The 15,576-nt window shown below is 35.0% G+C and overlaps 1 protein-coding gene across 1 annotated transcript in view; it reads left to right on the top strand.

Moving 5' to 3' along the window:
• Nucleotides 1–14,177, top strand: part of LOC143234116 (uncharacterized) — a 60,008-nt gene extending 45,831 nt beyond the window's left edge. The window contains exons 2-4 of the mRNA XM_076471198.1: nt 9,539–9,736; nt 10,113–11,820; nt 12,894–14,177. Coding sequence (XP_076327313.1) covers nt 9,539–9,736; nt 10,113–11,820; nt 12,894–13,668 — 2,681 coding nt within the window. The 3' untranslated portion in view covers nt 13,669–14,177. The remainder of the gene's footprint in view (nt 1–9,538; nt 9,737–10,112; nt 11,821–12,893) is intronic.
• The last annotated feature ends 1,399 nt before the right edge of the window (nt 14,178–15,576 follow it).

Raw genomic sequence — 15,576 nt, 5'->3', positions numbered from 1 at the left:
GGCAACGATGAAAAAGGAATAACCTATTCTACATAAGCTTTTAAAGGAACGTCCATGTTACTTCACAAACGTGTTCTGTGGAGTGTGGTTTCGTGTCGTGTTATAGATTAAGTAACCCATACAGCACCATCTACTGGAATTGAAGAGTAATTATAATCCAATCACTTATTTAAAAACTACATACGAAATAAACATCTTTATTTTTAGGTTATTTTGAGTGATTGATCAGAGCAGACAGAGTAGAAGTTGATGTAATCTCATAACGATTAGGGGTAACTGGAAGCAACTTCACAACATCGATGTTTTTATTTCTTACAGTTTTCATTGTAAAACACCGTATATAATGTCCAGTTCTGCTTGCTGATAAGTAGTAAACACGTGTACAGTATTATGATGTTGTGATGTCACAAACCGTTATTTTATCCGTCAATTTGATCGTTTATTGTGCATGCTGCTAGTATATTTTACGTCCTTTGTTTTAAATTTAGTCCTAGCGTGACGTAAGTTCCTGCACATGCGAAGTCTCAATTATATCTCTGAATCAAAGAACAACTTTCTTGTGAAAATAACTTTTTTGACTAAAATTACTTAGGTGTATTCTACTGGCGTCCAGTAGCTCAGCAAAAAGTCCCATGATTTATAACGCTAGAAATCCGTGGTGGGCACAACACAGATAGCCCATCGTATAGCTTTGTGTTAATTTATCTAATTCCAATAGTTAAATTAGAGCTCCTTATTCAGAAAGACATTACACGGACTAAACAGTAATCCCTCAATACCTTCAAATTTAATACGTCTGATTGTTCACAATATCAGTATGCAGTGTACTTTATATATTCTTAACCGGAAATGCATATTACATTCACCGTTAGTGACACGAATAAACTACATAATAAATAGACTGAAGGCAAATGGTCAACTAAGATATTTATTTTTCTCTTATGAATTTATTTAACATGTTCATTTTTAAGAATCATTAACATGTTCATTTCTAAGAATCATGCTGTTTGAATAATAAACTTGTCTCATATTCACCGAATAGTCCTTTGTAAATCTTTGTTCTTAAAAACAAACAATAACTTTTACCGGAAAGCTACGAATATTAAACAAAAGACAATAGGAAGTACCTATTACGTTTTACCATGTAATTCTTCAGTTAAGTTGGTACTCTCCTAATATTTCGCGGTAGCAGATACCCTGTTTATTTTACTGGCTTTGTAGGCACTGTTGTAAGAAATTACACTATGTAACAAAATTTTTACTTTTTCTTGTTCCTGGGCAGAAAGTGTTATTTTCCAATTGCTTATGCCTAAAGTAAATGGAAAAGACCTATTTTTCTCTTGAAACTTTGCTTTTGTGACCTGAGAGCGTATAACGAAAACATGATGGGAGACTATATTTAGGGGCTGATACGTGAAAGTGATTAACATTACAGTCGCAAATCTCGAAAAACTACTCACTTCATACATGTAAATCTTGATTCATATGTTGTTTTATTCAGACCTTATGTAAATGAAAATGTGCAAATTTCCCGTTTTTACACAGAAAATAGGTTAATTTCTGAATTTCATTATCCAGATCACAAAAGCAAAGTTTGAAGGGAATATTGGCCATTTTCTGTACTTTTACAACAAAAGCAATTAAAAAATAACACATACTATCCAGGAACAAAATTTGTATTACATTGTGTTATTCTAATGGGTAAAGTACTGTTCAATGAATTAGATCAAGAAATAGAACTAAAATCGTTGATTGTTTTTAGTAAATTAGAATGGATATAATCACTTAAAATTGTTACAGTAATATAATGAGTCAAGTGAGTAAAACAATACCTTTAAGTTTTAGTTGGTAAAGTTTTCATGAGTTGAGGTCTTTTTAATCTTCTAAATCGCTCTCAGAGTATCACTATATTTGTATAGATTTGCATAACGTCTGAATTCATTCTCCTGAAACTATAAAATCGTCCCTCTAGTCTATTGCTTCGAAACTAGGGATGGCCAGTGCAGATAGTCCTTGTGTAGTTTTGCATGAAATTCAAAATAAACCATAAACTTCTAAAGCAATATACATGTGTGTGTAAGTAGACAGAAAATAAAACTGCATTTGATATCAGACAGTGTGTTTTAGAAAATGAGATTCTAGACATGAAAATACTAAATTACACAATTGAAAGTGATATATGTAGTATTTAAGATTCTGGCATATGCATCTATGACAGTTGTAAGTCAATTACATTTTAGAATATTCTGTCTTTGCTGGGTATGTATCCTGTATGAATAGGATGTATCCTGCTGTGAGTAATGTTAGTTTCACCTTTAAACAGTCAGATTTGGTCAGGGATAATGCAGATGTGTCTGTTTCTACACGTGGCCGTTGCATTATACGAGTCGTTAATTCATTTCACACGATGTATAGGATACTGAACATACACAAAATCGACACAAGAAGGTAAGTTCACTTCCCCTTTCTTGAATAATAAGACAATTTCTTTGAATCTCTAACGTTGCTTTGTGAGCATTTTTGTGGTCACAATAACTTTTACAGGAAAGGTACGGATATTAAACAAAAGACAATAGGAAGTACCTATTACGTTTTACCATGTTATTCGTTAGTTAAGTTGGTACTCTCCTAATATTTCGCACCAGAAGATACCCTATTTTTTTACTAGCTTTGTTAGCACTGTTGTAAAAAATTACACTATGTAACAAAATTTTTACTTTTTCTTGTTCCTGGGCAAAAAGTGTTATTTCCCAATTGCTTATGCCGGGACTTGGTTGAGATGCTTTTGTCGGATGCGTGTGTGTTCTGTTGTTCCATTAGAAAACATTCATTGACACTCAAATTGTTGTGTGTTTGTGTGTTTTCATGTTTACACGTCGATCTGTTTCTCTGTTTTTCAGAAATAAGTCCGTTTCACCCAGTTTAGTGCCCCTACATTTTTTAGTGTTTCACTGGTATGCTAAATCATTAAGTTCCAACGACTTGTGAGTTGCTAGCTCGTCACATAAGCAGCAAACTTGTATATATATATATATATATAGAAACGGTTACTATTTAACACAGGCTGTTTACTGTTTGTGTTTGCTTTTACTTTCTCAGTTGAATGTTGTTTACAGTTCGTAAAGATAAGGTGGCCGTAGCCTCCAGGCGACTCATCGGTAATCTGATGACTTATAACTCAAAAGTTTGTATCTCGTACCCCACGGTGAACACAACACAGATAGCTACTGTGTAGGTTGGTACCGAATAAACAAGGTGACCTCAAGTGTGAACAATGTGTTTCACTCTCCCTTTTTCTAAACATCAAATTCTAAAACTTGAGTTTCTGAAATTCAATATTTTCTCCTATGCTCTGAGATTTTTACACTGGTCAGCCACTTTATGCAACCCTCGTACAACTATCGTAAATACTTAATTTTTTGCAAAATAGACTGCGGTTTATTGAACTCCATAAATGCAGACACGTATACCATAGGTGATCTATAACACCACGTGTAAGAGCAAGAAGTTGATAATTTCAAAAGGGGCATAATAGGGATTGCATGTCCAGCAAAAACTTTGTTATAATAGTAAGGAAAATGTATTTGAAAAATAGGACTTTGTGTGATAAAAGTGTAAAATTTGAAATAAATATATATTATGAATCACACTAACAACTTGAGAGTAATCAATATAATGGTACAAATCCAAGATGGCCACCACGAATAGCAACAACTGAATAAATGCATTGAGTTAAAAAAAAAAGGGGGGGTTATAAAGTTATCCGAAACGTGCTCTTCCTTTCTTAACATTCAACTACACTTTCTCTATCTGGAAGCATTCTGGTAGACCTTAAACTAAAACTCTATAATTGTAATAACTCGTGAATGAAAACAAATGATAATACATATGTCAACCTTACTACACCCGCCCTTAATATTACCATAAGCTATCAGACCAGCTGAGTAATAACAGATATGGCAGTTATCTACTACGTACTATGAGTTTTCATGAACAACAAATGTTATGGTATGAAGCAGATTCAGCAAGTGAGTAGTAATCATTATCAATTTTATCTAATTATTTACAAACCCCGATTTTTAGGGTGCGGATTAGGAACATAACATTGTTCGTTTTATATATAAGTATTTTGTTTGGAATAAAATTTATTAGATGTATTCAAGATGATTAATACACGTTTACAAGCACGAACATCTTAATATTTTCTTCATTTGTGCTTAAGTGCAACCATATGTAACTCGGATAAAATTATTTGCTTATATTTTGTTGGAATTAAGGTCTTGTCTAAATGCACCTCTTTGGTACTTGTTCGCATCAAAGAAAATCCAAGTATCTTCAAGACTGAAACTTTTGGAACAGACACATTCAGTTTCACTGTACTAATATCAACAATGCGGATAGAAATCTCTTTGTAAGCTTACTGTACAACATGGACACAAACAAAAGGTTTGATTCTTCTTGGGCTACTAAGAACACCCTTACCTTGAGTTGTAATGCTTTGTTTTTTCATCAGTGATAACAACTTTAACTGGTCTGCCAAGAAATGAAACAACTCTATCTTGTTCGCTTCTCTGGTGACGCAGCCGACGTGTTTGTTGCACTCATCTGTCATAGAATGTTTTGATGAAAAAGTTTGATGTGAGTAAATATGTTGCACTTCGGTACGATTGTACGAGTGACAAGCAGGATGCGATTGAAGCCACAAAAGAGCTGTTTTTTGTACATAAAGTAGAAACATGGACAAAGTAATCCCAATAAAAGCAGATCTGAAGCCAAAATGTTAGCTTTTTAAGGTCGTATTTGGCGCTCCAGAACTGGTTGAACCATGGGAATAGGTGGTTAGATACCTGTGTGAACCACAGTTCTGTATACAGATGTCTCTTGCTCAGACCAGGAAAAAAAAGAAAAATTACAAAGAAAATGTAAACGTAACAATGCCGGTTTAGAGATTGGACAAAAGAAATCTTAATGTTTCTTTATTTGTCTTGAGAAAACATACGCAATACGCAAGAGAAAAACGAATAAAAATACATTATAAGGTTTGAAAACTTTAATGGATTACAAGTGCTTGTTCAATAGAAAGTGAACGACATTTCAGATTCTACACTGTGACCTTCTTTAAGTCCAGATGGAAGTCTCAGTATAGAAGCTGACAGTTGCATCACACAAGTTTTCAAACCCATTATGTCTAATCTACTGAAAATACATGAAAAGTTTTTGTTTTAGTACAAAGTTACAGAATGGGCTATCTGCCCCTGTCTAGGAAATTATACCACTGTAAGTTCGTAAACTTAGCACTAACTAACGTGGGGACCCTTACTTTAAAAATCACATAGTTTCAGAAGATTGGATGTTTAGAGAATCTATTATTTATTAGAGTTTATTAATACCCATAGTCTGCACTAAACTACGGCTGTCAAATGACAGACGATAGATAGACTCGTGAGGTGTAACATACTTCAGGTCCTCTACTGATTAACAGTAGTGTTAGGGTTAACCTTTGTCTTATCGTGATTAACAGTAGTGTTAGGGTTAACCTTTGTCTTATCGTACCATGTGAAGAACATTACAAAACGCTGCCATAATCCGCTTATTTTACATGCAATCAGAAAAGTTTGGCGATACTGGAACTCGGAGCAAAAACTATACAGATTGAGTAACTGAAATAATGTGTTACACAGTTTTCTGTACTAAAAATAAATATATATATATATGGTGAAAACTACGTGAGGAGCATAACCCTACTTCTATGAATGTAAATATCTGAAAGTGGGTTATGTTGTGAGAAAGCTCTCCTTTTGGGTTATGTCCTTTGATTCTTTTAAAAGAGCGAATAATTTTCACAGTATTACCAATCATGGCTGCTGTGTTTCACCTCGGCTTTCAAGGGACTTTTCCAAGTCATATAATACATCAGTCGATGGCGCTGTTATTTTTCAAAACTGAGAACATGACTGTAATTTACAGTCATCTCAGTCATCAGCTTTGAAATAGAGTTAATCTTTGGAATCGCTGTCGTAATTATTTGCTAACATCTGTAAACCAGTCGTAAAGTCTAATCCAGGTCAAATCTAGGATAAATCAGTTGCATGTCGTAGCACCGTGTATGTTTAAGCCACACCAAATCAAGGTTGAACTTGTTGCATACCGTATCATCTTTTACAACGTAAAGTCTAAACCTCTCGAAATCGAGGGTGAACCAGTGAATACTGCAAACACTTCTGTTGTTAGTGGATCAGGTTCGAGCACTTTATGCTATAACAAAAATTATTTAAACTTATTTTCAACAACGTTAAAAGAAAATACATCTATTAGATGTTTTTTAATGTTTTGGTTTGTTGTTGTGAAGTAAGCAATATATTCTGTTTTATTTACGTATTTTAAAAAACATAGTTTTCGGGTTTGATGCCAGTTAATAGAGTTAAAAGGCTAAAGGTTTAATTAAAGATGAAGTTAAAAAATGCCAGAATGGTGTATGTTGCCTCTTATTTTTATTTGGTCATGTTTGTTTGTTTTTGAATTTCGCGCAAAGCTACTCGAGGGCTATCTGCGCTAGCCGTCCCCAATTTAGCAGTGTAAGACTAGAGGGAAGGCAGCTAGTTATCACAACCCATCGCCAGCTATTGGGCTACTCTTTTACCAACAAATAGTGGGGTTGACCGTCACATTATAATGCCACCACGGCTGAAAGGGCGAGCGTGTTTTGGGCGACGGGGATTCGAACCCGCGACCCTTGAATTACCAGTCAAACGCCTTAACCCATCTGGCCATGCTTGGCCTTTAGTCATGCTTAGGCCTCTTGTAACCGTGTTTATAAGTTTTACACGTCCCTTATAGGTTATATAATTTAATAATTTGTAGTTTTTGATATCTATAAATGGACGTGTCTTTATTTCATCAAACATGATCTAGGCATTTACGTCAAATAATAGACTTATTAAGACTATTATAGCTACCAGTCACAAGCTTTGTATTTATCACTTTTGCTACCAGTCACAAGCTTTGTATTTATTACTTTCTGCCCAGTGCAACAATAAAATAAGTATTAGTTTTAATTTATGGAGGAACTAGCTGTTTTAGTGATTGTTTTGTTTAGCTAATAAGATTTTGAGAACATTTATCTAATGAGCTGTGTGAATCATACACCAAGACCTTGGTTAAAGGTCAATCATGATTCTGGTTCCCACAACCATTCTTCGGAGAAAGTAGCACATTGAAGAAGAATGGCCTCATTCATGGACTTCCGTCCCTATCCATGGGATAACTTTCACCGTGAATGACCTTCCAGGGTGTATTTCCGTGTTTCTAATCTATCAAGAGTACATCAAAAGACTCGATTATACATCGTGACTATTGTGTTTGTGGCTCAATTTTAGGCATGGCTGACTGCTATTTAGCCTTGAACAAGGCCATCATTATACCTCTCGAATTTGATTTCACGCTTATGAATGACGTAATTGTTAAAGAAACCGTTGATAATTGTAATGTTTCTCTACTGGTGAAAGGCCTTAAGACATTTAACAATTAACCACTTACCACTCGCATTCTAAATTAGGATAGTGGTCAGTCAAGAATGACACCGAGTGACAGTATTACTAAATCTGTTATAATTTCGAGATAATTTTTCCAGTTAGCATAATTTTTAGCACTACTGATGTTTTATTACTGATTATTGCATTGGAATAATGCAATGGAATTTGCTGTACGTACAAAGTAGTCAAATTTTCTGACCTCCTTGAAAATGCTTCTTGTCAGAAGAGCAGTCAGAACAATGACTGAACGTCTTTAATTTTTTGTAAGTGCTGACTACGTATTTTCAAAAGTGTCTTTCCTTTAATGATTCAACCCTGTTCGTTCTTGATTCTACAGAACCTGTCACAGGTGGTCAAATGTCTGTTGCGGAAATTTCTTTGAAGTTTCCCACAAAGTTTCAAAGGTTAACAGCAACAGATTAACAAGGACTTGGTTCATTGTTACTGAACGATGATGCTTGTAAGTTTATTTCTCTAAGTATCAACACTGAATCGTTTTGTTTTCAAGTTCATGTGCATGAACTAATAATTCTCTAATCAATGAGTTTGAGTGTGGAAGAGAATCCCGTTGAGAGGAAAATATATTTTAAGCCGTCCATTGCTATGCTTGAAAATCAATGGACAAAGACATATACTGTCCATGTGACTTGTGTGTTTTAAGTCACATGTTGATTTCATTATAATTAATTATTTGAAGTTTTATATCACTCAGTGTTAATTTTTATCCCGTTAACCTGTGATCATATTAACTTTGCCTGTTTTCATATTTCATTTATTTGTGATACAAATATGTTTTTATATTTTGATACATATCTCCAGTGGCTCCCAAACTTGCTTGGGCTTGTATATTTTTGCAATTTAACCTTTGGAATATTGGCTTAAAATAAGTGCGAATCTTTTAGATTTTTTGTTTTATTTCAATGCATAATCACACTGAATCAGTAAGACATGGTTGAAACATAACATCATTCTACCATACTTTCACAACTTATTTGGAATAGTATCAGTAGTTTTAGCATAATCTGTCAGTGACTGGCACATTTTTTCTCCAACATCGTTAACACTGCCGAGAGAGTGACTTTTAACCAAGAACTACTTTCACTTATAATTGTACTCATTGCTTTTTGTCTTATGTTATTAATATCAAGGCTTCGTACGGCCAGGGGATTAGGATGCGTGACTCGTACTATGAGGATCGCGGGTTCTAATCACCATCCCACCGAATAGGTTCGCCTTTTCAGTCGTGGCATCATATTGTAACGGTCAATCACACTTGGTGGTGGTAAAAAAATGGCGGTGGGTGGATGACTAGCTATCTTTCCTGCTAAATTAGGGACGGCTAGAGCAGATAGCCATCGTGTAGTTTTGCATGAAATTTGTTAAACAAATCAATCTGAGGGTTGAAGAATTATTTATTTAGACTTTTTGCACAAACCTTTCCTATGGTTATTTGTGCATTACTTTCTCTGACTTTAAACTGTCAGACTAGTGTAAACAAGTTAAGTAACTATGTTAACTCCTTTCGTCGCATATAGTCCATATAATTTTGTTCAGTTGTTAAGTAACTTAAAAATTATCAAAAATTGTAAATAATTTTCCCGAAAAAATCTTAACTAAAAGCACACCTCTTCGAATGAATGTTTGCTAGTTCACTTCTGAAATGAACAGTGTCAGTATGTAATCATATGACTGGAAGTGTTTTTACTGTGTAAAGATAATTTTACTTCAAATGAGATTTGTAAAAAGCGCCTGTACCCTTGTCTGTAAATAAATGTATTTCACAATGTGAACAAAGACCATTAAATTTTGAATTTTTTAAACTAGAATAGTTTAATGTATTTGATTTATTCATTCTATTAAATAAAGATTATTATATAGAAATAATTTCAAAAGCTTTTCTTTGAAATGTATTATCACATCTAATGTAGTATAAAAGGTGATGACCAATAAGAAAAAATACGTTTTATTCTATTTTACAATTATGTATTTTTATACCTTTGGTTTAGCAGCGACATCTAGTGGGAAAAGTGATACCCCATTTAGTTGCAGTGAACAGTTTGGTTACTACTCTGATCCAAAAGACTGCAGCAAGTATTATGTGTGTGTGTTTGGAGATCCACTACACGAGAGTTGTACAGGCGGGCTATACTTTAGTAGTGAGCTGCAGACCTGTGATTGGCCGAGAAACACAAAATGTGGGGACGGTAAGTGCTATTGTCTCAGGCACATCACATTTGGTAGTGCTTTTTTTCCAAATTTCTATAATTTATTATGGTCAGAAACTAAGCTTAAAACTAGCAGTTCCTAACTGCATAGATATGTAGCTATTTCGTCTCTTTTCTTAGGAATACAACATGTTGAAGGACTAATGTTTTAGAAACGCTAGATACCGTAAGATCTTTCTTTCTTACAAACACAAAATATGTTGATAAAGCGCATTTAACTCTTCTGAGGAAACAGGATTAAAGCACGTCAACTGTTGATGTAAGTGTCTTTGTGTTCTTAGAATTTTTGTTTTAGAGAACCCTGTTGTGTTAACCAAATATTAGAAAATATAAGGTTACTCAATATTTTATTTAGGGTCACAGACCAACGAAGAAGACCACGAAAGTTTAAGACAAAGTGATGACACCTTTTCGAGTCAAAGACGTAATTACGAGGCATCACATGAAGTATCTTCAAGTTACGGTGAGCGGACAGCTTCTAACAGTAGAGAAGCGAAAAGCGGGAGGTCAGAACCTCTTGTTCCACGATTTGGTAGAACGCGGTCGCTAATAACCTCAACTACTACCAGTACCTCCTCACCTCTAATACATTCACCTCCCAGCCCTCATATTGTTCAGACCATACATCAGTATCAGTACAATAGTCAGGAGAAGTCCAGTAATCCAGAGCAAAACAATTACAACACTTTTAGTGACAATACATCACCAGGTGACTTTGATCTAAGTGTATTTGTAAAACAAGTATTTGGAAATGGTGACAAATCTAAGGGCACGGTTGGAGATGGCCAAACGTATAATATTAATGACCGACGCAGAGAACCAGATGTACTTGTGCCTATTGGCCATAACAATGGCCATTCAAAAGATCCAGATGGGGAGTTTTATTCTGGACTTGAATTAAGTCAGAAAAATTCGCCTCCTAGTGTGGAAAGCTTCGAAGATTCAAAGATACAAAAAGATTCAGACGCTTCCTTAACATACATAAACAACCGCGGTAACTACCAAGGATATACTGATGAGTCTTCTATATACAAAGATAGAGACACTTCTAAAGGGACTGCAACACGTTCCTCGTACAGTAACCTTGGTGATGTAGAAAACTTACCTGTCTTCAACAGTAATAATGGTAAACATAAAGATGCAGATGTGATTCAGCCTTTATCTAGAAATAATGGTCAGCTTAAAGACCCTGATACCCCATTATCAAGAAATAGTGGTCAGTATAAAGATTCCAATGTTAGAACTTCAGGTCTCGTTACTCCTCTGGAGAGATCACACAAAGTGAACGATCAAAATACCAGGAATCATCGTCCTGTCTATGGTAGACCTGTACAAGCTTTAAAAGGTTCAGACAGCTTAGATGCTCAGTTTGGCACCAATCCCGCCATTATAAGTCTGCCAGACCCTCCAAATCAGCGTAACTATAATTATCCTAGTGATAAAAAGTTTTCTACCACTCGAAACATTAAAAACCCCACTACAGACGATAAGCAGGCTGACAACGACCCTTCTGACCTCTTTAACTACAAGAATTATAATGAACCCTATCAGTATAATTACAATTACTATGATGACTATAATCCCACAGCTGACACGCCACCAGTCAAGATTAAATCCCACAAATCACCTACTGCTCAAACAACAAACTTTACAAAAATGCCTGTTGTAGTTACCAAACCACCAGCTTTAAGACCAGTCCAGCAGATGGATTATACTCCTAATTTTCCTTCGAGGCCTCTGCCTGTATATCCAACTCCTACTCCTCTGGTGGCAGCTGAAAAATGCAATCCCAGTACATGCCTTTTTCCAGACTGCCGTTGTGGTGGCCTTGAGATCCCAAATGGATTGCCAGTCAGCGAAACTCCTCAAATGATACTTCTAACTTTCGATGATGCCATTAATGATTTAAACTTTGATTTATACAAAGAAATCTTCACTGGACGAAATAACCCTAATGGCTGTCCCATTCTTGGTACTTTTTATGTTTCTCATGAGTGGACGGATTATGGGCAAGTTCAAACTCTCTACTCTCTAGGCCACGAGATGGCGTCTCATACTATCAGGTTAGTTTTTCAGACTAAAAATCACAGCCGCGAATACGTTTGAGTCAATAATACTTTTTTTTTTCAGATTCAACCGAAACTGAATCAATTGAATAAATACGCCGAGATAGCAGACACCTATCGTGTATGGTCAGCCTTTTGTATCAAACGTAAGAACTTATGTGAAAAAAAAAATGTAATATGTTGACAACACTAGTCTAATAATAAGTTAGCAAACAACGATTTATAATCATAATAAAGTGATTTATTTTGCGGAGAACAAACTAGATATTTAAAAAGAATGTTGATCTGTAATGAAGACAAGCCAATGTGGTATGTTACCTAAAAACAAATCGCTTTATTATGTTTAGAAATTGTTGTTTGCCAGCTTATTATTATAACAGCAAAATGTGCTTACTTATCCAGGTAACATTAAATGTATTGAATCCAGTGCTGATAAGACCTATCGCGAAATAACGGAGCTCTTCAGGCCAGCCAGGATGCGTCAGACATATTAATGGTAGTTACGTTATTTATATCGCAAATTACACATTACATGTTAGTACAAACTAAATAACGATTTCGGAATATAATAGATGTAATTTTTATGTTTATCTCGTTTTATTGAAAAGAATCTGAATAAACTGAGAAGCATTTGGTGTTTATTGTCACTGTCAGTACATTAGACTGACAGCCATTAGGCTTACTGTCAATAAAAATGAGACACACAATGAATGTTTCCACATTCACAATGATTTTTATTTTATTGCCAACTTCGGGATTTCTTAATGAAGAACATATTTTGTAATAAATTAAAATGACGTAAATGAGTAACATGCGCAAAACTGTCACATTATGATCGAAGTACATGTAAAAAATATTTTCAGATACATCGGATAAGTATTCTAGTAAGAATTATTGTGCGTGTGGAGAGGTTGGTGTCATCATTTCTGTGCTTTTACTTGAATAATATTTCTAAATCTTAGCTGTAAAATTGAACCTACACCTGATGAATATCTCGGATGAATCTTTGTTGAAGATATAGCTTTCTGTGTGTATTATTTTAATAAGCGATTTTTTTGTTGTTGTTGCAGCCACAGCTATGGCGAAAAATTCTCCAAGAACAAGTGGTTTAAAGAAGTGCAGGGTCAACGAGAGATTCTTCATTTGTATGGAGGGGTCAAGTTAGAAGATATTCGTGGGATGAGGGCACCGTTTTTACAGATTGGTGGGAACCCTATGTTTGAGATGCTGTTCGAAGCAAATTTCACTTACGACTCTTCTATGCCCGTATTCGAGAACAACCCTCCATTCTGGCCTTTTACCTTGGACTACACTATAAACAACGAATGCATGATTACTCCCTGCCCTAGCAAGTCCTTTCCAGGATTATGGGAGATTGGAATGGTTATGTGGGTAGACTTGAGAGGTGGTCGTTGTTCTATGGCCGACGCCTGCTCCAGTCATCAAGATGAGGAAGGAATCGTAAAGTTTCTAAACAAAAACTTCAACCGTCATTACAGATCTAATCGTGCTCCACTTGGTTTGTTTTACCATTCGGCTTGGTTTACTACAGCTCATCATAGGAAGGGATTCCTGAAATTTCTAGACGATATTCTTTCCAAAGGTGACGTTTGGGTTATAACCAACTGGCAACTCATTCAGTGGCTGAGGTCTCCTACACCAATCTCGAAATTAAACAACTTTGAGCCTTGGCAGTGTCAACGGAAAGATCTTCCCCCTCCGTGTCACAACCCCACAGTATGTAATGTGTGGGACAAAAATGGCATACGCTACATGAAAACATGTCAGAAGTGTCCGAATCACTACCCATGGGTGGGAAAGACTGGTTACAAGAAGGGCGGATAGATTGGACTTTGTTCGAATAAAAATAGCTATGTTTAAACTATAAACCTGAAAGTTTATTGTAAACCTTTAGATAGAATCAAACCTCAATCGTGTAAAATATTAGGTAATCACACACTAGATTCTGCTAGGGAGTCAAAGCTCTTTCTGCACTGTTGTTCTGTATATATATATATATATATATATATATATATATACTCATTGAGAAACTTTCTTTTAAATATTGTTCTACTATCCAATGTCAATATGAATACTTTATTTTTCAAGGAAAATGTAATAATTCTTCCACTACATATGTATAAGTCTGGAGTCTTTCATTTATAATATCCAAACTCTCTCACATAATGGTGTCTATTTCCACGTGCGCTTGAAATGAATCGGAAGCTTTTTGTGCAGTGGAGAACTTGAAACCTGTTCAATACGTAAGCAACAGACTTGAACTTTGTAACAGAAATCGTGAAAAACGAGAACTTTGTTGCTCAGAAAGCTGTGAATAAATAAGTTTGTGCTGATTTTGGACTTTCTTAATCGCGTTACTTTACCGTAAACAATCGTAATGGACTGAAAACAATAAAAATGCAGAAAGAAACGTAAACATAATATTATACCTTTTTTTTCTCCAAAGTATTCCCATTTATGTCTTATTTGTATACGTGTGTGTTGTATACACGGCATACATTTCTATATAAATATTTATCAATCTATGAGGATATATTTTTATATTAGTTTATCCAAATAGTAATTTGTTTTTTGTACTTTGTATTTTTTTGTACTTAAAACATTGAATTATTCCTTCTTTCAGTATACGTTGACGTCCATATTGTAGGTGTTTTTTTTTCATGAGCATTCTGTTACTTTTGTTATTCGTTACAGTTAGTCGTGATTTAAATTACGAGTCGCCCTGAACTAATTTCCACCTTTAACGACTCTTGCGATAGTCGCTTTAAATATTAACTCAGCACTTTTCGAGATGGCAGTATTTCTCTGGTTTCTCGATATAGCGATATTCATAGTTTAAGAAAATGATTATTGTTTCATAACTTTAATTCGATATAAAAAAAATATCGATTGCGAACACATAAAATCCAAAAATCGATAATAAAATTCTACGTAGTTGCTTTTATAAAGTAATACTATCTTGTTTATCTACACTCATCTCTCCAAATTAAGCAGCTCAGCCAGCCATTCTGTTGTCTGACCCATTCGTAATTCGATTTGACTCAGGTCTTTGTAGGTTTTGTGTTTATGTTTGCATATGTCATTCTTTGTTAAAGGATGTTTAAGTTTGTTTAGACACAAAAATAAATTAGGTCATTTTTTTCTCTACAGCATTGACATTACCGGACTGATGAGCATAAGAAACTGAATATATCGTATTTCGATCTTTAGTTATAAGACTCGAATTTCGATCTTTAGATATGAGAAAGATAATGACAGATTTAGAGGAATATAATTTATGTAATCATGTTAATCAGCAGACACTTTACGGGTTTGTTTTTTCACAATATTAATTCAGATTAAGACTAATTGTTCCTAAGTGCAATGGAGAAGTAAATGCACTGTAGTGCTCTTTCCTTTTAAAGTTCAGCTTTTCAAAAATAACGAACATATAGAATGACTTACAAAAACAGACTTCTTATTGTAGTAGTTCGTTTATATCTCTGAGGGTCGCGGGTTCGAATCCTCGTCGCACCAAACATGCTCGCCCTTTCAGGCGGGGGGCGTTATAATGTAATGGTCAATTCCACTTTTTTTTAGTAAAAGAGTAGCCCAAGAGTTGGCGGTGGGTGGTGATGACTAGCTGCTATCCCTCTACTCTTACACTGCTAAATTAGGGACAGCTGGCGCAGATAGCCCTCGTGTAGCTTTACACAAAAAAAATCGTTTATATCTCTGTCAGTGATTTCACCG

This window comes from Tachypleus tridentatus, chromosome 12 (genome assembly GCF_004210375.1).
Source record: "Tachypleus tridentatus isolate NWPU-2018 chromosome 12, ASM421037v1, whole genome shotgun sequence".
Lineage (NCBI taxonomy): Eukaryota > Metazoa > Arthropoda > Merostomata > Xiphosura > Limulidae > Tachypleus > Tachypleus tridentatus.
This window is presented reverse-complemented; position numbering and strand designations above follow the sequence as displayed.